Raw genomic sequence first — 26,923 nt, 5'->3', positions numbered from 1 at the left:
GATAATACAACTTGGCTAAACAAGAACTGCAAGGAAGTCTAAAAGTAAATGCATGGGTCACTCATTCATTGCTGGTGGAAATGTTAGTGGCACACTCTGGAAAATAAATTGGCAGTTTTTAAAAAAAACTAAGCATGAAACTACCATTCAGCCTAGCAACTGCACTCTTAGGCATTTATCTCAGAGAAATTAAAATTAAAAATATCTACACAAATATTCACAGCAGCTTTATTCATAATAGCTAAAAACTGGAATCAGCTCAGATGTCCTTCAACAGAAGACCAGTTAAACAAATTGTTGTATATACATATCATAGAATACTACTCAGCAATAATGAGAATCAAGCTATTGATACATGCAGCAATTTGGATGAATATCCAGGGAATTATGCTGAGGAAATAAAAAATCAATTCCAAAGGTTGTATATTATGTGATCCACTTATATAAGTATATTATATAAGGCAAATTTACAACTGGACAACAGATTATTAGTGATTGCCATATCTTAGGGATGAAGGAGAGGGTAAGGGAGATGGGTGTGGCTATCAAAAAACAATGCAAGAGGTTCTTGTAGTGTTGTCACATTATCATGACTGTGGTGGTGGATACACTAACCTACACAGTTGATATAATCACATTGAACTTAATATGCACAAACATAAAAACAAATGCAGGTGAATAAAAGTAAAAATGTCAAATGGGAAATTAGAATAGGATAGGTGGTCTGTATCAATGTCAATATAATGTTTAGGATAGTCCACTATAGTTTCTAAAATATTGCCATTGGTGGAAATTGTACAAAATGTACAGGAATCTCTTTGTATTATTTGTACAACTATGTGTGAATTATCTCAGTAAAAGTGTCAATTGAAAATGAAGAGAAAAAATATTGCCTTATCCCTTTATTCTCCCCTCCCAAAGTAAATTTCTTTCTCTACTTTTGGGATCTCAACAAATTTTTAGGCAAAGAATTTTTCTGTCATCTCTGTGGAGGAAGGGGGAACATGTGAGAATATATTATATTCTTTGGTCCTAACAACTTCCCAGCCTGGTGGTGTGGATGGGAGCACTTCCAGCTTAAGGAGCATAGAATGGGAGCAGGAAAAGAGCCTTAGAGACTATTTTGAGCCTCTAAAAAGTTCTTGAGCCAAGGATCATGTGATGTGTTTGGAGCTGTGTCACAGAAAGAATAACCCTGGTGGAATTGTGTTAAGCAGAGTAGAGGAGATTGAATCAGTGCATTAGTCTGCTCTCACCTTGTTAATAAAACATCCCTGGAACTGAGTAGTTTATAAAGAAAAAGAGGTTTAATAGACTCACAGTTTCACATGGCTGGAGAGGTCTCACCATGGGTGAAGGCAAAGGAGGAGCAAAGGCATGTCTTACAATGTGGCAGACAAGACAGCCATGTGCAGAGAAAGTGCCTGTTTATAAAACTGTCAGATCTTGAGAGACTTAATCACTATTATGAGAACAGCACAGGAAAAACCTGCCCCCATGATTCAATTGCCTCCCACTGGGTCCCTCCCATGACACGTAGGGATTATGGGAACTACAATTTAACATAATATTTGGGTGGAGACACAGCCAAACCATATCATTCCATGCTGGCTCCTTCCAAATTTCATGTCCTTAAATTTCAAAACCAATCATGCCTTCCCAACAGTCTCTTAAATTTTTAACATATTTAAACATTAACTCAAAAGTCCAAGTCCAAAGTCTCATCTGAGACAAGGCAAGTTCCTTCTGCCTATGAGCCTATAAAATCAAAAGCATGTTAGTTACTTCCTAGATACAATGGGGGTACAGGCATTGGGTAAATACAACTGTTCCAAATGAGAGGAATTGGCCAAAGCAAAGGGGCTACAGGCCCCATGCAAATCTGAATCCCAACAAAGCAGTAATTAAACCTAAAAGCTCCTAAATAATCTCTTTTGACTCCATGTTTGATATCCAAGTCATGCTGATGCAAGAGGTGGGCTCCCATGGCCTCGGGCATGTCGGCCTGTGGCTTTGCAGGGTACAGGCCCAATTCTCGCTACTTTCATGGGCTGGTGTTGAGTGTTAACAGCTTTTCCAGGTTCACGGTGCAAGTTGTCAGTGGATCTACTATTCTAGGGTCTTGAATGGTTTCATGGACTGTCCTCTAGAGGACAGATCCTCTTCTCACAGCTCCACTATGGAGTGCCCCAGTGGGACTTTTTGCAGGAGATTCAATCGCACATTTCCCTTCCACACATCCCTAGAAGAGGTTCTCCATGAGCACCCTCTGCCTGAAGGAAATTTCTGCCTGAACACCTAGGCATTTCCATACATCCTCTGAAATCTAGATAAAAGTTCCCAAACTCCAATTCTTGACTTCTGTGCACTGGCAGGCTCAGCACTATGTGGAAGCTGCTAAGACTTGGGGCTTGCATTCTCTGGAGCCACAGCCCAAGCTGCACCTTGACTCCTTTTAGCCATGGCTGGAGTGGCTAAGATGCAGGGCACCAAGTCCCCACACTGCACATAACAGGGGAAACCTTGAGCCAGCCCACTAAACCATTTTTTACATCTAGCCCTCTGGACCTGTGATAGGAGGGGCTGCTGCAAAGTCTCTGAGAGATTTCCCCCATTGTCTTGGTGATTAGCATTGGGATCCTTGTTTATTTATGCAAATTTCTGCAGCAGGCTTGAATTTCTCCCCAGAAAATGGACTTTTCTTTTCTATTGCACTGTTAGGCTGAAAATTTTCCGAACCTTTATGCTCTGCTTTCTTTTCAATACTTTGTGGCTTACAAATTTCTTCCACCAGATACCCTAAATCATCTCTCTCAAATTCAAAGTTCCACAGATGTTTAGGGCAGGGCCAAAATGCCTCCAGTCTCTCTTTTTGCAGGATACAGGCCCAATTCTGGCTACTTCCATGAGCTGGTGTTGAGTGTTAACAGCTTTTCTGGGTGCACAGTGCAAGTTGTCAGTGGATCTACTATTCTAGGGCCTTGAATGGTTTCATGGACTGTCCTCTAGAGGACAGGCCATCTTCTCACAGCTCCACTAGGGAGTGCCAAAATGGAGACTTTGTGCAGAAGCTCCAATCACAAATTTTCCTTCCACACTGCCAGAGACTGGAGGCAATATATATATATATATATTTAATTGAACTTTATATATATATATATATATATATATATATATATATTTAATTGAACTTTAGGTTCTGGATACAGGTGCAAAACATGCAGGATTGTTGCATAGGTACCTACATGGCAATGTGGTTTACTGCCTCAAACTCCCTGTCACTTATATCTGGCATTTCTCCCCATGTTATTCCTCCCCAACCTCCCTATCCAGCACTGTCCCTTCCCTATTTCCCCTCAACAGACCCCAGTGTGTGATGCTCCCCTCCTCCCTGTGTCCATGTGTTCTCATTGTTCAACACCCACCTATGAGTGAGAACATGTGGTGGCTGATTTTCTGTTCTTGTGTCAGTTTGCTGAGAATGATGGTTTCCAGATTCATCCATGTCCCTATAAAAAACATGAACTCATCTTTTTTTTAATGAATGCATAGTATTCCATGGTATATATGTGCCACATTTTCCTTGTCCAGTCCATCATTGATGGGCATTTGTGTTGGTTCCAGGTCTTTGCTATTGTAAACAGTGCCACAATGAACAGTGAACAGTGCCTGTGTCTTTATAATAAAATGATTTATAATCCTTTGGATATACACCCAGTAGTGGGATTGCGAGGTCAAATGGAATTACTATTTCTAGGTCCTTGAGGAATCACCACACTGTCTTCCACAATGGTTGACCTAATTTACACTCCCACCAACAGTGTAAAAGTGTTCCTATTTCTCCACGTTGTCCCCAGCATCCATTGTCTCCAGATTTTTTAATGATCGCCATTCTAACTGGCATGAGATGGTATCTCAATCAAGTTTTGATTTGCATTTCTCTAATGACCCATGATGATGAGCATTTTTTCATATGTTTGTTGGCCTCATATATGTCTTCTTTTGAAAAGTGTCTGTTCATATCCTTTGCCCATTTTTGGATTGGTTTGCCTGCTTTTTTCTTTTTTTTTCTTTTTTTTTTTTTAATTTTTTATTGGATTATAGGTTTTGGGGTACATGAGCAGAGCATGCAAGACAGTTGCGTAGGTACACACATGGCAGTGTGCTTTGCTTTTCTTCTCCCCTTCACCCACATTTGGCATTTCTCCCCAGGCTATCCCTCCCCACCTCCCCCTCCCACTGGCCCTCCCCTTTTCCCCCCAATAGACCCCGGTGTTTAGTACTCCCATTTCTGTGTCCATGTGTTCTCATTTTTCATCACCCACCTATGAGTGAGAATATGCGGTGTTTCATTTTCTGCTCTTGTGTCAGTTTGCTGAGGATGATGTTTTCCAGATTCATCCATGTCCCTACAAACGACACGAACTCATCATTTCTGATTGCTGCATAATATTCCATGGTGTATATGTGCCACATTTTTCCAATCCAGTCTATTATCAATGGGCATTTGGGTTGATTCCAGGTCTTTGCTATTGTAAACAGTGCTGCAATGAACATTCGTGTACATGTGTCCTTATAGTAGAACGATTTATAGTCTTTTGGATATATACCCAGTAATGGGATTGCTGGGTCAAATGGAATTTCTATTTCTAAGGCCTTGAGGAATCGCCACACTGTCTTCCACAATGGTTGAACTAATTTACACTCCCACCAACAGTGTAAAAGTGTTCCTTTTTCTCCACATCCTCTCCAGCATCTGTTGTCTCCAGATTTTTTAATGATCGCCATTCTAACTGGCGTGAGATGGTATCTCAATGTGGTTTTGATTTGCATCTCTCTGATGACCAGTGACGATGAGCATTTTTTCATATGATTGTTGGCCTCATATATGTCTTCTTTCGTAAAGTATCTGTTCATATCCTTTGCCCACTTTTGAATGGGCTTGTTTGTTTTTTTCCTGTAAATCTGCTTGAGTTCTTTGTAAATTCTGGATATCAGCCCTTTGTCAGATGGGTAGACTGCGAAAATTTTTTCCCATTCTGTTGGTTGCCGATCCACTCTAGTGACTGTTTCTTTTGCCGTGCAGAAGCTGTGGAGTTTGATTAGGTCCCATTTGTCTATTTTGGCTTTTGTTGCCAATGCTTTTGGTGTTTTGTTCATGAAGTCCTTGCCTACTCCTATGTCCTGGATAGTTTTGCCTAGATTTCCTTCTAGGGTTTTTATTGTGCCAGGTCTTATGTTTAAGTCTTTAATCCATCTGGAGTTAATTTTAGTGTAAGGTGTCAGGAAGGGGTCCAGTTTCTGCTTTCTGCACATGGCTAGCCAGTTTTCCCAACACCATTTGTTAAACATGGAATCCTTGCCCCATTGCTTATTTTTGTCAGGTTTATCAAAGATTGTATAGTTGTGTGAATGTTGTGTTGCCTCCGGTGCCTCCGTTTTGTTCCATTGGTCTATATCTCTGTTTTGGTACCAGTACCATGCTGTTTTGATTACTGTAGCCTTGTAGTATAGTTTGAAATCCGGTAGTGTGATGCCCCCCGCTGTGTTCTTTTTGCTTAGAATTGACTTGGCTATGCGGGCTCTCTTTTGGTTCCATATGAACTTCATGGTGGTTTTTTCCAGTTCTGTGAAGAAAGTCAATGGTAGCTTGATGGGGATAGCGTTGATTCTGTAAATTACTTTGGGCAGTATAGCCATTTTCACGATATTAATTCTTCCTAACCATGAACATGGAATGTTTCTCCATCTGTTTGTGTCCTCTCTGATTTCGTTGAGCAGTGGTTTGTAGTTCTCCTTGAAGAGGTCCCTTACGTTCCTTGTGAGTTGTATTCCAAGGTATTTTATTCTTTTTGTAGCAATTGTGAATGGCAGTTTGCTCTTGATTTGGCTTTCTTTAAGTCTGTTATTGGTGTAGACGAATGCTTGTGATTTTTGCACATTGATTTTATATCCTGAGACTTTGCTGATGTTGTTTATCAGTTTCAGGAGTTTTTGGGCTGAGGCGATGTGGTCTTCTAGGTATACTATCATGTCATCTGCAAATAGAGACAATTTGGCTTCCACCTTTCCTATTTGAATACCCTTTATTTCTTTTTCTTGCCTGATTGCTCTGGCTAGAACTTCCAGTACTATATTGAATAGGAGTGGTGAAAGAGGGCATCCTTGTCTAGTACCAGATTTCAAAGGGAATGCTTCCAGTTTTTGCCCATTCAGTATGATATTGGCTGTTGGTTTGTCATAAATAGCTTTTATTACTTTGAGATACGTTCCATCAATACCGAGTTTATTGAGGGTTTTTAGCATAAAGGGCTGTTGAATTTTGTCAAATGCCTTCTCTGCGTCATTTGAGATAATCATGTGGTTTTTGTTTTTGGTTCTGTTTATGTGGTGAATTACGTTGATAGACTTGCGTATGTTGAACCAGCCTTGCATCCCTGGGATGAATCCTACTTGATCATGATGAATAAGTTTTTTGATTTGCTGTTGCAATCGGCTTGCCAATATTTTATTGAAGATTTTTGCATCTATGTTCATCATGGATATTGGCCTGAAGTTTTCGTTTCTCGTTGGGTCTCTGCCGGGTTTTGGTATCAGGATGATGTTGGTCTCATAAAATGATTTGGGAAGGATTCCCTCTTTTTGGATTGTTTGAAATAGTTTTAGAAGGAATGGTACCAGCTCCTCCTTGTGTGTCTGGTAGAATTCGGCTGTGAACCCGTCTGGACCTGGGCTTTTTTTGTGAGGTAGGCTCTTAATTGCTGCCTCAACTTCAGACCTTGTTATTGGTCTATTCATAGTTTCAGCTTCCTCCTGGTTTAGGCTTGGGAGGACACAGGAGTCCAGGAATTTATCCATTTCTTCCAGGTTTACTAGTTTATGTGCATAGAGTTGTTTGTAATATTCTCTGATGATGGTTTGAATTTCTGTGGAATCTGTGGTGATTTCCCCTTTATCATTTTTTATTGCATCTATTTGGTTGTTCTCTCTTTTCTTTTTAATCAATCTGGCTAGTGGTCTGTCTATTTTGTTGATCTTTTCAAAAAACCAGCTCTTGGATTTGTTGATTTTTTGAAGGGTTTTTCATGTCTCAATCTCCTTCAGCTCAGCTCTGATCTTAGTAATTTCTTGTCTTCTGCTGGGTTTTGAGTTTTTTGATTTTGCTCCTCTAGCTCTTTCCATTTTGACGATAGGGTGTCAATTTTGGATCTCTCCATTCTCCTCATATGGGCACTTATTGCTATATACTTTCCTCTAGAGACTGCTTTAAATGTGTCCCAGAGGTTCTGGCACGTTGTGTCTTCGTTCTCATTGGTTTCTAAGAACTTCTTTATTTCTCCTTCATTTCGTTGTTTACCCAGTCAACATTCAAGAGCCAGTTGTTCAGTTTCCATGAAGCTGTGCGGTTCTGGGTCGGTTTCTGAATTCTGAGTTCTAACTTGATTTCACTATGGTCTGAGAGGCTGTTTGTTATGATTTCAGTTGTTTTGCATTTGTTGAGCAGTGCTTTACTTCCAATTATGTGGTCAATTTTTGAGTAGGTGTGATGTGGTGCTGAGAAGAATGTGTATTCTGTGGATTTGGGGTGGAGAGTTCTGTAAATGTCCACCAGGTTTGCTTGCTCCAGGTCTCAGTTCAAGCCCTGGGTATCCTTGTTGATTTTCTGTCTGGTTGATCTGTCTAGTATTGACAGTGGAGTGTTAAAGTCTCCCACTATTATTGTGTGGGAGTCTAAGTCCTTCTGTAAGTCATTAAGAACTTGCCTTATGTATATGGGTGCTCCTGTGTTGGGTCCATATATGTTTAGGATCGTTAGCTCTTCTTGTTGTATCGATCCTTTTACCATTATGTAATGGCCTTCTTTGTCTCTTTTGATCTTTGTTGCTTTAAAGTCTATTTTATCAGAGATGAGAATTGCAACTCCTGCTTTTTTTTGCTTTCCATTAGCTTGGTAAATCTTCCTCCATCCCTTTATTTTGAACCTTTGTGTATCCTTGCATGTGAGATGGGTTTCCTGGATACAGCACACTGATGGGTTTTGGATTTTTATCCAATTTGCCAGTCTGTGTCTTTTGATTGGTGCATTTAGTCCATTTACATTTAGGGTTAATATTGTTATGTGTGAATTTGATACTGCCATTTTGATTCTAAGTGGCTGTTTTGCCTGTTAGTTGTTGTAGATTCTTCATTATGTTGAAGCTCTTTAGCATTCAGTGTGATTTTGGAATGGCTGGTACTGATTGATCCTTTCTATGTGTAGTGCCTCTTTTAGGAGCTCTTGTAAAGCAGGCCTGGTGGTGACATAATCTCTGAGTACTTGCTTGTTCGCAAAGGATTTTATTCTTCCTTCACTTCTGAAGCTCAGTTTGGCTGGATATGAAATTCTGGGTTGAAAGTTCTTTTCTTTAAGAATGTTGAATATTGGCCCCCACTCTCTTCTGGCTTGGAGTGTTTCTGCCGAGAGATCTGCTGTGAGTCTGATGGGCTTCCCTTTGTGGGTGACCCGACCTTTCTCTCTGGCTGCCCTTAGTATTCTCTCCTTTATTTCAACCCTGTTGAATCTGACGATTTTGTGCCTTGGGGTTGCTCTTCTTGCGGAATATCTTTGTGGTGTTCTCTGTATTTCCTGCAATTGAGTGTTGGCTTGTCTTGCTAGGTGGGGGAAATTTTCCTGGATGATGTCCTGAAGAGTATTTTCCAGCTGGGATTCATTCTCTTCGTCCCCTTCTGGTACACCTTTCAAACGTAGGTTAGGTCTTTTCACATAGTCCCACATTTCTTGGAGACTTTGTTCATTCCTTTTTGCGCTTTTTTCTCTGATCTTGGTTTCTCATTTTATTTCATTGAGTTGGTCTTCGACTTCAGATATTCTTTCTTCTGCTTGGTCAATTCGGCTATTGAAACTTGCGTTTGCTTCGCGAAGTTCTCGTATTGTGTTTTTCAGCTCCTTTAATTCATTCATATTCCTCTCTAAGGTATCCATTCTTGTTATCATTTCCTCGAATCTTTTTTCAAATCTTTTTTCAAGGTTCTTAGTTTCTTTGCATTGATTTAATACATGATCTTTTAGCTCACAAAAGTTTCTCATTATCCATCTTCTGAAGTCTAATTCCGTCATTTTGTCACAGTCATTCTCCGTCCAGCTGTTCCCTTGCTGGTGAGGAGTTTTGGTCCTTTCTAGGAGGCGATGTGTTCTGGTTTCGGGTGTTTTCCTCTTTTTTGCGCTGGTTTCTTCCCATCTTTGTGGATTTGTCCGCTGGTCGTCTGCGTAGTTGCTGACTTTTCGTTTGGGTCTCTGAGTGGACACCCAGAATGTTGATGATGAAGTATTTCTGTTGCTTGGTTTTCCTTCTACCAGTCTAGCCCCTTCGCTGTACGACTGTTGAGGTCCGCTCCAGACCCTGCTTGTCTGGGGTGCACCTCTAGTAGCCGTGGCACAGCGAGGGATGCTACCAGTTTCTTTTTCTGCTCTCTTTGTCCCAGGATGATGCCTGCCTAATGACAGTCTTTTGGATATAGAGGGGTCAGGGAGCTGCTTGAGGAGACAGTTTGTACTTTATAGGGGTTTAATTGCTGAGCTGTGCACTCTGTTGTTCATTCAGGGCTGTTAGGCTGCTATGTTTGATTCTGCTGCAACACAGCTCATTAAACAACCCTTTTTTTTTCTCAAATGCTCTGTGTTGAGGGGGTTGGGCTTTATTTTTGGATGTCCGATCAGGTGTCCTGCCCAGCTCGAAGGCAGACTAGCCACTGTTTGGCTGCCGAGGCTCCGCCCTGCTGTTGTGTGATTCACGCTGTTCCTGCTGGCTCTGCTGTGGTCTCCGCCACGCCCTGCTGCGGAGTCTCTTTGTTGTAGCGTGTTGCCTCAGCAACGGCAGGCTGCGTCAGCAGTGGGCGTGTATCTCAGTAGGGACGGGTTGCCTCGGCAACGGCTGGCTGCGTCAGCAGTGGGCGTGTAACTCAGTTGGGGCGGGTTGCCTCGGCACTGGCTGGCTGCGTCAGCAGTGGGCGTGTATCTCAGTTGGGGCAGGTTGCCTCCGTAGTGGTGGACGCCCCTCCCCCACAGAGCGTCTTGGACCGTCTGCCCTGGATAGTTTGAAATCGCGATTTTGTTCGTCCCACTGGGTATCCCAAACGATCTGTCCCTGCAATCCCCTAGGCTGGGCTACTGTGCAAGTCTCGTTCAGTCTCAAGTCCAGCCCTCTCAAGTCTCAGGCTGCCGGTTCAACAAGGCACCCAGACAAGCGCGCCCTGTGGAGATTGCTGGGTAGGGCCGGCCGCCGCCGCCCCGGCTGCCGGCTTCGCCAGGCAGACCTACTGCCTGGCGTCCCGTGTCTTTTTATACTTGGGAGTTTCCCCGTTCTTTGGGCAACAAAGATCAGTCTGGAAATGCAGCACTGACTCACCGTTTGTGGATTCAACGCGGGCTCCAATCCTGGGTTGTTCTCATAGCGCCATCTTGAGTCCCCTCCCTCTGCCTGCTTTTTTCTTGTAAATCTGTTTGAGTTTTTTATAGATTCTGGATATTAGCCCTTTGTCAGATGGGTAGATTGCAAAAATTTTTTCCCATTGTGTTGGTTGCCAGTTCACTCTATTGATTGTTTCTTTTGCTGTACAGACACTCTGGAGTTTAATTAGATCCCATTTGTCTATTTTGGCTTTTGTTGACAATGCTTTTAGTGTTTTGGTCATGAAGTCCTTGCCTATGTCTATGTCCTGAATGGTTTTGCCTAGGTTTTCTTCTAGGGTTTTTATGGTGTTAGGTCTTATGTTTAAGTCTTTAATCCATCTGGAGTTAATTTTAGTGTACGGTGTTAGGAAGGGGTCCAGTTTTTGCTTTCTACACATGGCTAGCCAGGTTTCCCAACGCCATTTATTAAACAGGAATCCTTTCTCCATTGCTTGTTTTTGTCAGGTTTGTCAAAGATCCAAGATCAAAGATCAGGTTTGTTGTAGATGTGTGGCATTGCCTCTGAGGCCTCTGTTCTGTTCCATTGGTCTAAATCTCTATTTTGGGACCAGTACCATGCTGTTTTGATTACTGTAGCCTTGTAGTATAATTTGAAGTCAGGTAGCATAATGCCTCCAGCTTTGTTCTTTTTGCTTAGGGTTGTCTTGGCTATGCAGGGTCTTTTTTGGTTCCACATGAAGTTTAATGTTGTTTTTTCCAGTTCTCTGAAGAAGGTCCTTGGTAGCTTGATGGAGATAGTGTTGAATCTGTAAATTACTTTGGGCAGTATGGCCATTTTCACAATATTGATTCTTCCTAACCATGAGCATGGAATGTTTTTACATGTGCTTGTGTTCTCTCTTATTTTGTTGAGCAGTGGTTTGTAGTTCCCCTTGAAGAGGTCCCTTATGTCTTTTGTCAGTTGTATTCCTAGGTATTTTATTCTCTTTGTAGCAATTGTGAATGGCAGTTCATTCTTGATTTGGCTCTCTTTAAGTCTGTTATTGATGTATTGGAATGCTTGTCATTTCTGCACATTGATTTTTTATCCTTAAACTTTGCTGAGGTTGCTTATCAGTTTTAAGAGATTTTGGCCTGAGACAATGGGGTCTTCTAAATATACAATCATGTTGTCTGCAAATAAAGACAATTTGATTTCCTCCTTTCCTAATTGAATACCCTTTGTTTCTTTTTCTTGCCTGATTGCTCTGGCTAGAAATTTCAATACTATATTGAATAGGAGTGATGAGAGAGGGCTTCCTTGTCTAGTGCCTGATTTCAAAGGGAATGCTTCCAGTTTTTGTCCATTCAGTATGGTATTTGGTGTGGGTTCATTGTAAATAGCTTTTATTATTTTGAGATACATTCCATTCATACCTGGTTTATTGAGAGTTTTTAACATGAAGGGCTGCTGAAATTTTTTGAAGGCCTTCTCTGCATCTACTGAGATAATCATGTGGTTTTTGTCTTGGTTATGTTTATGTGATGGATTACGTTTATAGACTTCCATATGTTGAACCAGCTTTGCATCCCCAGGATGAAGTGTACTTGATCACGGTGGATAAGTTTTCGATGTGCTGTTGCAATTGGTTTGCCAGTATTTTATTGAAAATTTTTACATCCATATTCATCATGGATATTGGCATGAAGTTTTCCTTTTTTGTTGAGTCTCTGCCAGGTTTTGGTATCAGGATGATGTTGGTCTCATAAAATGATTTGGGAAAAATTCCCTCTTTTTGGATTGTCTGGCATATTTTCAGGAGTGGTATCAGCTCCTCTTTGTATGTCTGGTAGAATTCAGCTGTGAACTCATCTGGACCTGGGCTTTTTTTGTGTGGTAGGCTATTAATTGCTGTCTCAACTTCAGCTCTTGTTATTGGTTTATTCAGGATTTCGACTTCTTCTTGGTTTAGGCTTGGGAGGGTGCAAGTGTCCAGGAATTCCTCCAGTTTTTCCAGGTTTACTGGTTTATGTGCATAGAGTTGTTTGTAGTAATCTTTGATGGTAGTTTGTATTTCTGTGGAACTGGTGGTGATATCCCCTTTATCTTTTTTATTGCATCTATTTGATTATTTTCCCTTCTTTTTTATTAATCTGGCTAGCAGTCTGTCTATTTGTTGATCTTTTAAAAAAACCAGCTCCTGGATGTATTGTTTTTTGAAGGGTGTTTTTTTGTGTGTCTCTATCTCCTTCAGTTCTTCTCTGATCTTAATTATTTCTTGTCTTCTGTTAGCTTTTGAGTTTTTTGGTCTTGCTCCTCTAGCTCTTTCAATTTTGATGATAGGGTGTCAATTTTAGATCTTTCCTTGCTTCTCATATGGGCATTTATTGCTGTAAATTTTCCTCTAGATACTGCTTTAAATGTGTCCCAGAGATTCTGGTACATCGAGTCTTCATTCTTGTTGATTTTGAAGAACATCTTTATTTCTGCCATCATTCCATTATTTATCCAATCAACATTCAAGCACCAGTTGTTTAGTTTCCATGAAGTTGTGTGGTTCTGAGTTAGTTTCTTAATACTGAGTTCTAATTTGATTGCACTGTGTCTGAGAAATTGTTTGTTATAATTTTTGTTCTTTTGCATTTGCTCAGGAGTGATTTACTTCCAGTTATGTGGTCAGATTTAGAGTAGGTGTGATGTGGTGCTGAGAAGAATGTATACTCTGTAGATTTGGGTGGAGAGTTCTGTAGATGTCTATTAGGTCTGCTTGGTCCAGATCTGAGTTCATGTCTTGGATGTCCTTGTTAATTTTCTGTCCCATTGATCTGTCTAATATTCACAGTGTACTCCACTGTCAATATTAGACTCCCACTATTATTTTTGGGGGGTCTAAGTGTTTTTGTAGGTCATTAAGAATTTGCTTTATGTATCTGGGTGCTCCTGTATTGGGTGTATAGATTTAGGATCATTAACTCTTCTTGTTTCATTTATCCTTTTACCATTATGTAATGCTCTGGTTGTTCCTTTCTATGTTTAGTGCTTCTTTTGGGAGCTCTTGAAAGGCAGGCCTGGTGGTGATGAAATCTCTGAGCAAATTCTTGTTTGTATAAAACTTTATTTCTCCTTTGCTTATGAAGCTTAGTTTGGCTGAATATGAAATTCTAGGTTGAAAGTTCTTTTCTTTAAGGATGTTGAATATTCGCCCCCACTCTCTTCTGGCTTGAAGGGTTTCTTCCAAGACATCAGCTGTGAGTCTGATGGGCTTCCTTTCGTGGTAACCCAACCTTTCTCTCTGGCTGCTGCCTGTAGCATTTTTTCTTCATTTCAACCCTGGTGAATCTGATGATTATGTGCCTTGGGGTTGCTCTTCTTGAGAAATATCTTTGTGGTGTTCAGTGTATTTCCTGGACTTAAATATTGGCCTGCCTTGCTAGGTAGGGAAAGTTCTCCTGGATAATATCCTGAAGAGTGTTTCCCAGCTTGGATTCATTCTCTCTGTCACATTCAGGTACACCTATCAAACATAGATTAGGTCTTTTCACATAATCCCAAATTTCTTGGAGGCTTTGTTCATTTCTTTTCACTCTTTTTTCTCTAATATTTCCTTCTCATTTTATTTAATTGAGTTGATCTTCAATCTCTGATATACTTTTATTTATTTATTTATTTATTATTTTTTTAATTGCATTTTAGGTTTTGGGGTACATGTGCAGAACATGCAAGATAGTTGCATAGGTACACACATGGCAGAGTGTTTAGCTACTTTCCTCCCCTTCACCCACATTTGGCATTTCTCCCCGGGCTATCCCTCCCCAGCTCCCTTCCCTGCTGTCTTTCCCCTATTCCCCCCAATAGACCCCACTATGTAGTACTCCCTTCCCTGTGTCCATGTGTTCTCATTTTTCATCATCCACCTATGAGTAAGAATATGCGGTATTTCATTTTCTGTTCTTGTCAGTTTGCTGAGAACAATGTTCTCCAGATTCATCCATGTCCCTACAAAGGACATGAACTCATCATTTTTGATTGCTGCATAATATTCCATGGTGTATATGTGCCACATTTTGCCAGTCTAGTCTATGATCGATGGGCATTTGGGTTGGTTCCAGGTCTTTGCTATTGTAAACAGTGCTGCAATGAACATTCGTGTCCATGTGTCTTTATAGTAGAACGATTTATAGTCCTTTGGATATATACCAAGGATATATACTCAGTAATGGAATTGCTGGGTCAAATGGAATTTCTATTTCTAAGGCCTTGAGGAATCGCCACACTGTCTTCCACAAAGGTTGAACTAATTTACACTGCCACCAACAGTGTAAAAGTGTTCCTATTACTCCACATCCTCTCCAGCATCTGTTGTCTCCAGATTTTTTAATGAACACCATTCTAACTGGCTTGAGATGGTATCTCAATGTGGTTTTGATTTGCATTTCTCTAATGACCAGTGATAATCAGCATTTTTTTATATGTTTGTTGCCGTCATGTATGTCTTCTTTTGTAAAGTGTCTGTTCATATCCTTTGCCCACTTTTGAATGGGCTTGTTTGTTATTTTCCTGTAAATCTGTTTGAGTTCTTTGTAAATTCTGGATATCAGCCCTTTGACAGATGGGTAAATTGCAAAAATTTTTTCCCATTCTGTTGGTTGCCGATTAACTCTAGTGACTGTTTCTTTTGCCATGCAGAAGCTGTGGAGTTTGATTAGGTCCCATTTGTCTATTTGGGCTTTTGTTGCCAATGCTTTTGGTGTTTTGGTCATGAAATCATTGCCTACGCCTATGTCCTGAATGGTTTTGCCTAGATTTTCTTCTAGGGTTTTTATGGTGCCAGGTCTTATGTTTAAGTCTTTAATCCATCTGGAGTTCACTTTAGTGTAAGGTGTCAGGAAGGGGTCCAGTTTCTGCTTTCTGCACATGGCTAGCCAGTTTTTTCAACACCATTTATTAAACAGGGAATCCTTTCCCCATTGCTTGTTTTTGTCAGGTATATGAAAGATAGTATGGTTGTAGATATGTTGTGTTGCCTTCGATGCCTCTGTTCTGTTCCATTGGTCTATATCTCTGTTTTGGTACCAGTACCATGCTGTTTTGATTACTGTAGCCTTGTAGTATAGTTTGAAGTCCGGTAGTGTGATGCCTCTTGCTGTCTTCTTTTTGCTTAGAATTGACTTGGCTATGTGGGCTCTCTTTTGGTTTCATATGAAGTTCATGGTGGTTTTTTCCAGTTCTGTGAGGAAAGTCAATTGTAGCTTGATGGGGATAGCATTGATTCTGTAAATTACTTTGGGCAGTATAGCATTTTCACAATATTGATTCTTCCTACCCATGAACATGGAATGTTTCTCCATCTGTTTGTGTCCTCTCTTATTTCATTGAGCAGTGGTTTGTAGTTTTCCTTGAAGAGGTCCCTTATGTTCCTTGTAAGTTGTATTCCTAGGTTTTTTTTTTTTTTTTGTAGCAATTGTGAATGGCAGTTTGTAATTGATTTGGCTCTCTTTAAGTCTGTTATTGGTGTATAGGAATGCTTGTGATTTTTGCACATTGATTTTACATCCTGACACTTTGCTGAAGTTGCTTATCAGTTTCAGGAGTTTTTGGGCTGAGGCGATGGAGTCTTCTAGGTACACTATCATGTTGTCTGCAAATAGAGACAATTTGGCTTCCACCTTTTCTATTTGAATACCCTTTATTACTTTTTCTTGCCTGATTCCTCTGGCTAGAACTTCCAGTACTATATTAAATAGGAGTGGTGAGAGAGGGCATTCTGGTCTAGTGTCGGATTTCAAAGGGAATGCTTCTAGTTTTTGCCCATTCAGTATGATATTGGCTGTTGGTTTGTTGTAAATAGCTTTTATTACTTTGAGATACATTCTGTCAATACTGAGTTTTTTGAGGGCTTTTAGCATAAATGGCTGTTGAATTTTCTTAAATGCTTTCTCTGCATCAATTAAGATAATCATGTGGTTTTTGTTTTTGATTCTGTTTATGTTGTGAATTACTTTTATAGACTTGTGTATGTTGAACCAGCCTTGCATCCCTGGGATGAATCCTACTTGATGATGATGGATAAGCTTTTCGATGTGCTGTTGCAATCAGTTTGCCAGTATTTTATTGAAGATTTTTGCATCTATGTTCATCATGGATATTGGCCTGAAGTTTTTTTTTCTCATTGAGTCTCTTCGGTTTTGGTATCAGGATGATGTTGGTTTTATAAAATGATTTGGAAAGGATTCCCTCTTTTTGGATTATTTGGAATAGTTTCAGAAGGAATGGTACCAGCTTCTCTTTGTGAGTCTGGTAGAATTCGGCTGTGAACCCATCTGTACCTGGGCTTATTTTGTGTGATAGGCTCTTAATTGCTGACTCGACTTCAGACCTTGTTACTGGTCTATCACAGTTTCAGCTTTCTCCTGGTTTATGCTTGGGAGGACACAAGTGTCCAGGAATTTATCCATTTCTTCCAGGTTTACTAGTTTATTTGCATAGAGTTGTTTGTAATATTCTCTGATGATGATTTGAATTTCTGTGGAATCTGTGGTGATTTCCCCTTTATCATTTTATATTGCATCTATTTGGTTGTTCTCTCTTTTCTTTTTTATCAGTCTGGCTAGTGGTCTGTCTATTTCGTTGATCTTTTCAAAAAACCAGCTCATGGATTTATTGATTTTTTTGAAGGATTTTTCATGTCTCTATCTTTTTCAGTTAAGCTCTGATCTTAGTTATTTCTTGTCTTCTGCTAGGTTTTGAGTTTTTTTGATCTTGCTCCTTTAGCTCTTTCAATTTTGACGATAGGGTGTCAATTTTGGATATCTCCACTCTTCTCATGTGGGCACTTATTGCTATATATTTTCCTCTGGAGACTGCTTTAAATGTGTCCCAGAGATTCTGGTATGTTGTGTCTTTGTTCTCATTGGTTTTGGAGAACTTTTTTATTTCTGCCTTCATTTCATTGTTTATCCAATCAACATTCAAGAGCCAGTTGTCCAGTTTCCATGAAGCTGTGTGGTTCTGAGTTAGTTTCTGAATTCTGAGTTCTAACTTGATTGCAGTATGGTCTGTGAGACTGTTTGTTATAATTTCAGTTGTTTTGCATCTGCTGAGGAGTGCTTTACTTCCAATTATGTGGTCAATTTTAGAGTAGCTGTGATGTGGTGCTGCGAGGAATGTATATTCTGTAGATTTGGGGTGGAGAGTTCTGTAAATGCCTATGAGGTTTGCTTGTTCCAGGTCTGAGTTCAAGCGCTGGATATCCTTGTTAATTTTCTGTCTGGTTGATCTGTCTAATATTGACAGTGGAGTGTTAAAGTCTCCCACTATTATTGTGTGGGAGTCTAAGTCTCTTTGTAAGTCATTAAGAACTTGCCTTATATATCTGGGTGCTCCTGTATTGGTCCATATATATTTAAGATCGTTAGCTCTTCTTTTTGTATCGATCCTTTTACCATTATGTAATGACCTTCTTTGTGTCTTTTGATCTTTGTTGCCTTAAAGTTTATTTTATCAGAGACAAGAATTGCAACTGCTGCCCTTTTTTGCTCTCCATTTGCTTGGTAAATATTCCTTCATTCCTTTATATTGAGCCTTTGTGTCTCCTTGCATGTGAGATGGGTTTCCTGGATACAGCACACTGATGGGTTTTGGATTTTTATCCAATTTGTCAGTCTGTGTCTTTTGATTGATGCATTTAGCCCATTTACATTTAGGGTTAATATTGTTATGTGTGAATTTGATATTGCTATTTTGATGCTAGCTGGCTGTTTTTTCCATTAGTTGATGCAGATTTTTCATTTTGTTGATGCTCTTTAGCATTTGGTATGTTTTTGGGATGGCTGGTAATGGTTGTTCCTTTCTATGTGTAGTGCCTCTTTCAGGAGCTCTTGTAAAGCATGTCTACTGGTGACAAAATCTCTGAGTACTTGCTTGTTTGCAAAGGATTTTATTTTTCCTTCATTTATGAAGCTCAGTTTGGCTGGATATGAAATTCTGTGTTGAAAGTTATTATCTTTAAGGATGTTGAATATTGGCCCCCACTCTCTTCTGGCTTGAAGAGTTTCTGCCGAGAGATCTGCTGAGGTTCCCTTTGTTGGTGACCCGACCTATCTCTCTGGCTGCCCTTAGTATTTCCTCCTGCATTTCCACCCTGGTGAATCTGACAATTATGTGCCTTGGAGTTGCTGTTCTTTTGGAATATCTTTGTGGTGTTCTCTGAATTTTCTGGACTTCAATATTGGCCTGCCTTGCTAGGTTGGGAAAATTTTTCTGGATAATATCCTGAAGAGTATTTTCCAGCTTGGATTCATTGTGTTCATCACATTCTGGTACACCTATCAAATGTAGATTATGTCTCTTCACATAGTCTCACATTTCTTGGAGACTTTGTTCATTTTTTTTTTTTGAGCTTTTTTCTCTAATATTGGTTTCTCATTTTATTTCATTGAGTTGATTTTTAACTTCTGATATTCTTTCTTCTGCTTGGTCAATTCGGGTGTTGAAACTTGTGCATGCTTCGTGAAGTTCTCGTGTTATGTTTTTCAGCTCCTTCAATTCATTCATATTCCTCTCTAAGTTGTCCATTCTTGTTATCATTTTTTTTGAATTTTCTTTCAAGTCTTTTTTCAAGGTTCTTAGTTTCTTTGCATTGATTTAGAACATGTTCTTTTAGCTCACAGAAGTTTCTCATTATCCACCTTCTGAAGTCTGATTCCATCATTTCGTCACACTCATTCTTTGTCCAGCTTTGTTCTCTTGCTGGTGAGGATTTTTGTCCTTTGTAGGAGGCGAGGTGTTTTGGTTTCGGGTGTTTTTCTTTTTTTTTTTCGCTGATTTTCTCCCATCTTTGTGGATTTATCCCCCGTCGTCTGAGTGTTGCTGACTTTTCGATTGGGTTTCTGAGTGGATGCCCAGATTGTTGATGATGAAGTATTTCTGTTACTTAGTTTTCCTTCTAACAGTCTAGCCCCTCTGCTATATGACTGCTGAGGTCCACTCCAGGCCCTGCTTGTCTGGGGTACACCTGTAGCAGCTGCAGAACAGTGAGAAATGCTACCAGTTTCTTCTTCTGCTTTCTTTGTACCAGAATGATGCCTGCCAAATGTCAGTCTGATCTGTTTTTTTTTTTGAGGTGACTCTTTGGATATACAGGGGTCAGGGAGCTGCTTGAGGAGATGGTCTGTACTTTATAGGAGCTCAAGTGCTGAGCTGTGAGCTCTGTTGTTCATTCAGGGCTGTTAGGCAGGTACGTTTAAGTCTGCTGCAGCAGAACTTATAAAACCCCCTTTTTCCCTCAGATGCTCTGTCTCGGGGAGTTAGAGCTTTCTTTATGAGTATCTATTGCACTGTTTTGCCCAGCTAGGAGGCAGTCTAGTCACTATTTTCCTGCCGAGGCTCCACCCTGCTACTATGGGGTCCGCCCTATTGCCCTGGGCTCTGTCCTGCTGCTGTGTGCTGTGCCCTGCTGCTGTGGGCTCCAGCCTGTTGCTGTGGCCTCCACCTCTGTATTGGCAGAGTCTCTCCATTATGGCAGGTTGCCTCAGCAATGGCAGACTGCATCAGCCATGGGAGTGTACCTCAGTAGGGGCAGAATGCCTAGGTAATGGCGGACGCCCCTCCCCCACCGAGCTGCACCATTCTGTGTTCAGCTGTGCCCACAGTGAATCTCTCCACCCCAAGCATTTCGAATTGCCATTTTGTTTGTCCCTGTGGGGGTGGGACGTGCTGAGCCTGATCACCTGGCTCCCTGCCTCAGAGCTTCCACCCCCCTTTTTTTTTTAAGTTGAATGTTTGACTCTCTCCCAGGTGTTTTAGTTGCCTGCTGATAGGGCACCAGGATCTGTGTGATTTCCTGTGCAGTGACCCACTGCACCATCTCAAATGTTGCTTCCTGGGAATCTTCTGGTCTGGCTTACTGTCCAAGTCCTATTTAATCAGATGGATATGCTAATCTGCCCTCGCAAATCTCAGATTGCCGGTTTAACAGGGCACCCAGACCAGTGCATTCTGTGTGGAGTGCCACTGCTCTGTGGCGCTGGCCGAAATGGGTGCACCAGCTAAAACAGCTGTGCTTGCATCCCATGTCTCTCCTACACCTGGGAATTTCCTTGTTCTGTGGGCAACAAAGATCCATCTGGAAATGCGGCTTGGACTCACCCTCTGCACCTTAACTGAGAGCTGCAATCCTGAGTTGTTCCTACCACGCCATCTTCTTTTTCCCCTCCCATCCGATATCCTTTCTTCTGTTTGGTCAATTAGGCTACTGAAACTTGTGTATACTTCGTGAAGTTCTCATGTTGTGGTTTTTAGCTCCATAACGTCATTTATATTCTTCTCTAAGCTGTTTATTCTCATTAGCATTTCATGAAACCCCTTTTCAAGGTTTTTTATTCCTTTGCATTGGGTTAGAACACTTTCTTTTAGCTCACAGAAATTTCTCATTACCCACCTTCTGAAGTCTGATTCTGTAATATCATTACACTCATTCTCCATCCAGCTTTGTGCCCTTGCTGATGAAGAGTTGTGATCCATTGTAGGAGGAGAGGCATTCTGGTTTTCAGTGTTTTCATCCTTTTTGCACTAGTTTCTTCCCATCTTTGTGGATTTATCTGCCTGTGGTTTTTGTAGTTGGTGACTTACATATGGGGTCCCTTGTGTTGACATCCTTTTTGTTGCTGATGATGTTTCTTCTAACAGTCAGGCCCCTCTGCTGTAGGACTGCTGGAGGTCCACTCCAGACCCTGTTTGCCTGGGGATCACCTGCGGTGAATGTAGATCATTAAGGGTTTCTGCCAGTTTCCTCTTCTGATATCTTCATCCCAGAAGGATACCTGCTGGATATCAGCCTGAGCTCTCCTTTATGAGATGTCTCTTTTGATATATGGGTATCAGGGAGCTGCTTTAGGAGATAACCTGACCCTTATTAGAGTTCAGGTGCTGAGCTGTGAGCTCCATTGTTCCATTCAGAGCTGCTGGGAAGGTATGTTTAAATCTGATGCAGCAGAACTCATAACTGCCTTTTTTTCCCAGGTGGTCTGTCCTGGGAAGTTGGGGCTTTATTTATAAGTTCCTGACATGCTGCTGCCTTTTTTCAGAGATACCCTGCCCAGCTACAAGTTAGCCTAGTCACAGTCTACCAAAACAGGCATTGCTGAGCTGCCATGGACTATGCCCAGCTGCTGTGTGAACTTCCTTGTAATTTTGTTTATAGAGGTATAGTTAGAACTGCCTTGGTAATGGTGGTCTGCCTTGGTAATGGCGTTCTGTCTCAGTAATGGTGGACTGCCTTTGTAATGGCAGATTGCCTTGGTAATGGCTGACTGCCTTGGTAAAGGTGGACTGCGTTGGTAATTGTGGACTTCCTCAGTAATGGTGGACTGCCTCGGTAATGGCAGACACCCTTCCCCTTACAGAGTTGGACCATCCCAAGTGACCCACTGAGCCAGGTCACCTTCCTCCCTGTTTCAGCCCTCCTTTTCTTCAGTTGAATGGTGGCTCTGTCTTCCAGGCATTCCAGGAGCCAGTTGAAATGATCACCCAGATTTGTGTGAGTTTTTGTGCAGAGACCCACTGCACTGGCTGAAACAACCATGCTGGAAACTCCTAGCACTTTTCAGCCCGGGAATCTCCTGGTTTGTGGACAGTAATAACTTGTTTGGAAATGTGGTGATCACTCATCCTCTGCATTGTTCTTGCTGGGAACTGCACTCCAGAGCCATTTCTATTCGGCCATCTTGGATCTGCCTCTCCAGTCTCTTTATATAGCAAGAGTGAACTTTACTCCAGTTCCCCACAAGTTCCTCATCTCTATCCAAGACCACCTCAGCCCAGACCTGATTGTCTATATCATTATAAGCATTTTGGTCAAAGCCATGCAACAGATCTCTAGGAAGTTCCAATCTTTCCCACATCTTTCTGTCTTCTGAGCCCTCCGAGTTTCTAGGAAGTTTCAAACTTTCCCACATTTTCCTATCTTCTTATGAGTCTTCTAAACTGTTCCAATCCCTGCCTGTTACCCAGTTCCAAAGTTGCTTCCACATTTTTTAGTATCTTTACAGCAGTGCCTCACTGCCTGGTACCAATTTACCATATTTGTCTGTTCTCAGGATGCTTAAAAAAGATATATTCATTACTGGGTAATTTATAAATTAAAACAGGTTTAATGCACCCACAGTTTCACATGGCTGGGGTGGCCTCACAATCATGGTGAAAGGCAAAAGAGGAGCAAAGGAACATCTTACATGGCAGTAGGCAAGAGAGCGTGAGTAGGGGGGAATTGCCTTTTATAAATCCATTAATTTCATGAGACTTATTTACTATTATGAGAACAGCATGTGAAAAACCTGTCCCCATGATTCAATTACCTCCCACACAGTCCCTCCCATGCACATCAGGATTATGGGAGCTATGATTCAAGATAAATTTGGATGGAGACACAGCCAAACCATATTAGTCAAGAAATACAAGATAGACTAGGATGTGTGGGATACCACTTTATGCTGGAATTTTGGGAGTACTAAATAGTTTCTCAGTTTAATAACTGATCCCTTCTGCCCTGAGTGTTCAAAATTTTCATGAGTCAGTCTTTATATTAGGGTTTTTAATATCCCATTTGCAAAGCAGTTACATTACTTGTGATTCTGACACATCTCATTTTTGACACCAATTTATCTAGTTCAAGTTGATTCAACTACATGAAGATTGGGGAGTAAAGGGATGGATAAGAGATTGTAAATTTTAGTGGTAGAGAAGGTGCTTAGGAAATGACCAAAATATATTGAGCTGCTCCTCAGGCAGGTATCATGGGCTGCACTAGTGGGGCTTGGGCCATCTAAGAAGCCACTTGCGGACATTAGGGGATGTAAAATTTGCAGATACCAGAATAAAGTTACTTTTGTCAGAACCAAACAAGTTTTAGTAAGGAAAGCATGAAGGAGGAGGGCCTGTGCTTGTGTGTCAGAAATCAAACTGTCTTAAGCACTTTCTAAAATAATTCCATGACAGATTCCTTCTCATCTTTCACACATCTTATGCTTTTCATGATCTACATTTTGTACATAGGCACATATTTCTATGACCAGGTTTCTCACTAGACATTGTTTAGGACTGTAGCAGTTCAAATAAAATGCCCTCCCCCCCCCTTTTTTTTTTTTTTGGTTTCCTTGCTAAGTGCAAATGTCAAAGGGACACATGACACTCTCCAGGGCTCCCATCCAGCCTGCTTCTTCTTGGACTTACCCACTGTCAACTGATGCCCCATGTAATGCTTCACAGAAAGATAAAAGCCATCACATGGGACTCGCTGCTCTTAAAAGAAATGCTCTTGGCGGCGGCGCTGGTCGCTGGTAGCACGGCGCGGAGCCGGCCGGCTGCGGAGGGAGAGCGGCCCGGGCGGCCTCATAGCGGCGCCCCGCATCGCCGAGCGGCGGCCCGAGCCGCGGAAAGAGATTTTCAGTGCTGATTTTGAGATGATGGGCTTGGGAAACGGGCGTCGCAGCATGAAGTCGCCGCCCCTCGTGCTGGCTGCCCTGGTGGCCTGCGTCATCTTCTTGGGCTTCAACTACTGGATTGCTAGCTCCCGGAGCGTGGATCTCCAGACGCGGATCATGGAGCTGGAAGGCAGGGTCGGCAGGGCAGCCGCAGAGAGAGGTGCCGTGGAACTGAAGAAGAACGAGTTCCAGGGAGAGCTGGAGAAGCAGCGGGAGCAGCTTGACAAAATCCAGTCCAGCCACAACTTCCAGCTGGAGAGTGTCAACAAGCTGTACCAGGACGAAAAGGCGGTTTTGGTGAATAACATCATCACAGGTGAGAGGCTCATCCGAGTGCTGCAAGACCAGCTAAAGACCCTGCAGAGGAATTACGGCAGGCTGCAGCAGGATGTCCTCCAGTTTCAGAAGAACCAGACCAACCTAGAGAGGAAGTTCTCCTACGACCTGAGCCAATGCATCAATCAGATGAAGGAACAGTGTGAGGAGCGAATAGAAGAGGTCACCAAAAAGGGGAACGAAGCTGTAGCTTCCAGAGACCTGAGTGAAAACAACGACCAGAGTCAGCAGCTCCAAGACCTCAGCAAGCCTCAGCCCAGGCTGCAGGCGGCAGGCCTGCCACGCACAGAGGTGCCACAAGGGAAAGGAAAGATGCCCAGCAACAGCAAGTCCCAGACACCAGCCCCCAGGTCCGAAGTGGCTGTGGATTCCAAGAGACAAGCTGAGAAAGAGGAAGCCAATGAGATCCAGGTGGTGAGTGAGGAAGAGCCTCAGAGGGACAGGCTGCAGCTGCCGCAGGAACCAGGCCGGGAGCAGGTGGCAGAAGACAGACCTGTGGGCAGAAGAGGCTTCGGGGGAACTAGAGAACTGGGCCAGACTCCACAGGTGGCAGCTGCCCTGTCGGTGAGCCAGGAAAATCAGGAGGCTGAGGGCCCTGAGCGAGACCAGCTTGTCATCCCCGATGGACAGGAGGAGGAGCAGGAAGCTGCCGAGGAAGGGAGAAACCAGCAAAAACTGAGAGCTGAAGATGACTACAACATGGATGAAAATGAGGCGGAATCTGAAACAGACAAGCAGGCAGCCCTGGCAGGGAATGACAGAAACATAGATGTTTTTAATGAAGATCAGAAAAGAGACATCATAAATTTACTTGATCAGCATGAAAAGCGAAATCATACGCTCTGAATGGAATTGGAATCACGTATTTCACATCAGGACTGAAGAGATGACTACAAAATGTTCATGACGGACTGAACACTTAAAACTGTGAAATAGTACTAAAATGTACATCTAAAGATGATTATTGTGAAATTTTAATATGTACTTTGTGTAGGACAAATGGAATGGTCTTTTAAACAGCTTTTGGGGGGTACTTCTGAAGTGTCTAATAAGATGTAACAATTTTTGATAATAGGTATTTTATGAGAAGATCAACACCAAAAATGGAACATAGTTCTTCAAGTGTTGGCGACAGTAGGGCTTCCTGATTCTGGAATGTAACTTTGTGTAAATTAACAGCCACGTATAGGAAGAGTCCATCTGCTGTGAAGGAGAGACACAGAACTCTGTTTGAGTTAACCTCTGGCATCGTCCTGTCCACATGCTGTGCTGAGTGCTGGTGCCAGCCTGTTATCTGTTCTCACTTAGAGACTGACTGGCTTATGCTCTTGTGCAGTCAATTCAGATGCTGACAATCAATGGCTTAGAGCACTGACTGTTAACACAAATGTCAGTAGAAAACTAGCAACAGCTTTAAGTCTAAATACAAAGCTGTTTCGTGAGAATTTTTTAAAACATTACTTGTATAATAACCCTTGTCATTTTTAATGTGCAAAACACTACTAAGCCGGCTTACAATTTGAAATTTGTGGTCTGTATTTACTTTTTGCTTCATGTATGTGGGCAAAGCAACATCTCTAAATATATTACCAAGAAAAGCAAGGAGCAGATTAGACTTTTGAAAAAACAGATGAAAAGCCGGCTGACCTGGAGCAGAGCATAGTGAGAGGCCAGAGGCACGGCACGAGAGGGCAAGTTGGTTGTGGACAGATCCGTGCCTACTTTATTACTGGATTCAAAGAAAACAAAGTTCATTGATGTTGAAAGGATATATACAGTGTTAGAAATTGGAACTGTTTAGAAAAACATGAGAAATGCAATGGTTTTTGTCATAGTGTACACATTTAGCTTGTGGTAAATGACTCACAAAACTGATTTTAAAATCAAGTTAATGTGAATTTTGAGAATGACTAATTCCTTATTCACAGTAACAATGGCATTAAGGTTTGACTTGAGTTGGTTCTTAGGATTTATGGTAAATATGCTCTTATCACTTGCAGTAACTGGCCTTGTCATTAATGACTGACTTTCAGTAAGGCTCTCTAAGGGGTAAGTGGGAGGATCCACAGGATTTGAGATGCTGAGGCCTAAGAGATCCTTTGACCTAACCCTCTTATTTTCAGAGGGGAAAATGGGGCCTAAGGTGTGCTGGCATCCCTGGCCTCACACTCCCAAGTAGCTGGGACTATAGGCACAAAGTCACTGAAGCAGGCCCTGTTTGCAATTCATGTCGTCACCTCCAGCTTGAACATTCTTCATGTGTATGTCCTTTTAACCCAGTCACTAAGGGTAAACTTTCCCACCCAGAAAAGGCAACTTCTTAGATAAAATCTTACTTTCATACCCTTCTAAGTCCTTTTCCAACCTCACTTTGAGTTCCTCTTGGGGTTGATAGAAATTCTCTCTTGCTTTCTCAATAAAGTCTCTATTCATCTCATGTTTAATTTGTATGCATAGAATTGCTAAGAAATAAAATATCCTGTTCAACTTAAAAAAAAAAAAATGCTCTTAAAAGAAAATTTTGGCTGGGCTCCGTGGCTCACGTCTATAATCCCAGCACTTTGGGAGGCAGAGGCAGGTGGATCATGAGATCAAGAGATCAAGATCATCCTGGCTAACATGGTGAAACTCTGTCTCTACTAAAAATACAAAAATTAGCTTGGTGTGGTGTTGTGTCCCAGCTATTCAGGAGGCTGAGGCAGGAGAATTGCTTGAACC

General features: G+C 41.6%; 1 protein-coding gene across 1 annotated transcript; it reads left to right on the top strand.

Moving 5' to 3' along the window:
* Nucleotides 1–23,717: 23,717 nt before the first annotated feature.
* On the top strand, nucleotides 23,718–26,708 carry LOC100400549 (Golgi membrane protein 1). The gene has a single exon (XM_009003597.4). The coding sequence runs from the start codon at nucleotides 23,849–23,851 to the stop codon at nucleotides 25,049–25,051; it is 1,203 nt and encodes a 400-aa protein (XP_009001845.4). The 5' UTR covers nucleotides 23,718–23,848; the 3' UTR covers nucleotides 25,052–26,708.
* The last annotated feature ends 215 nt before the right edge of the window (nucleotides 26,709–26,923 follow it).

Source organism: Callithrix jacchus, chromosome 9 (assembly GCF_049354715.1).
Source record: "Callithrix jacchus isolate 240 chromosome 9, calJac240_pri, whole genome shotgun sequence".
Classification (NCBI taxonomy): Eukaryota; Metazoa; Chordata; class Mammalia; order Primates; family Cebidae; genus Callithrix; species Callithrix jacchus.
This window is presented reverse-complemented; position numbering and strand designations above follow the sequence as displayed.

Excerpts from the sequence above, each read along its gene's own strand:
- LOC100400549 (XM_009003597.4), top strand. The coding sequence starts at position 23,849 with ATGATGGGCTTGGGAAACGGGCGTCGCAGCATGAAGTCGCCGCCCCTC.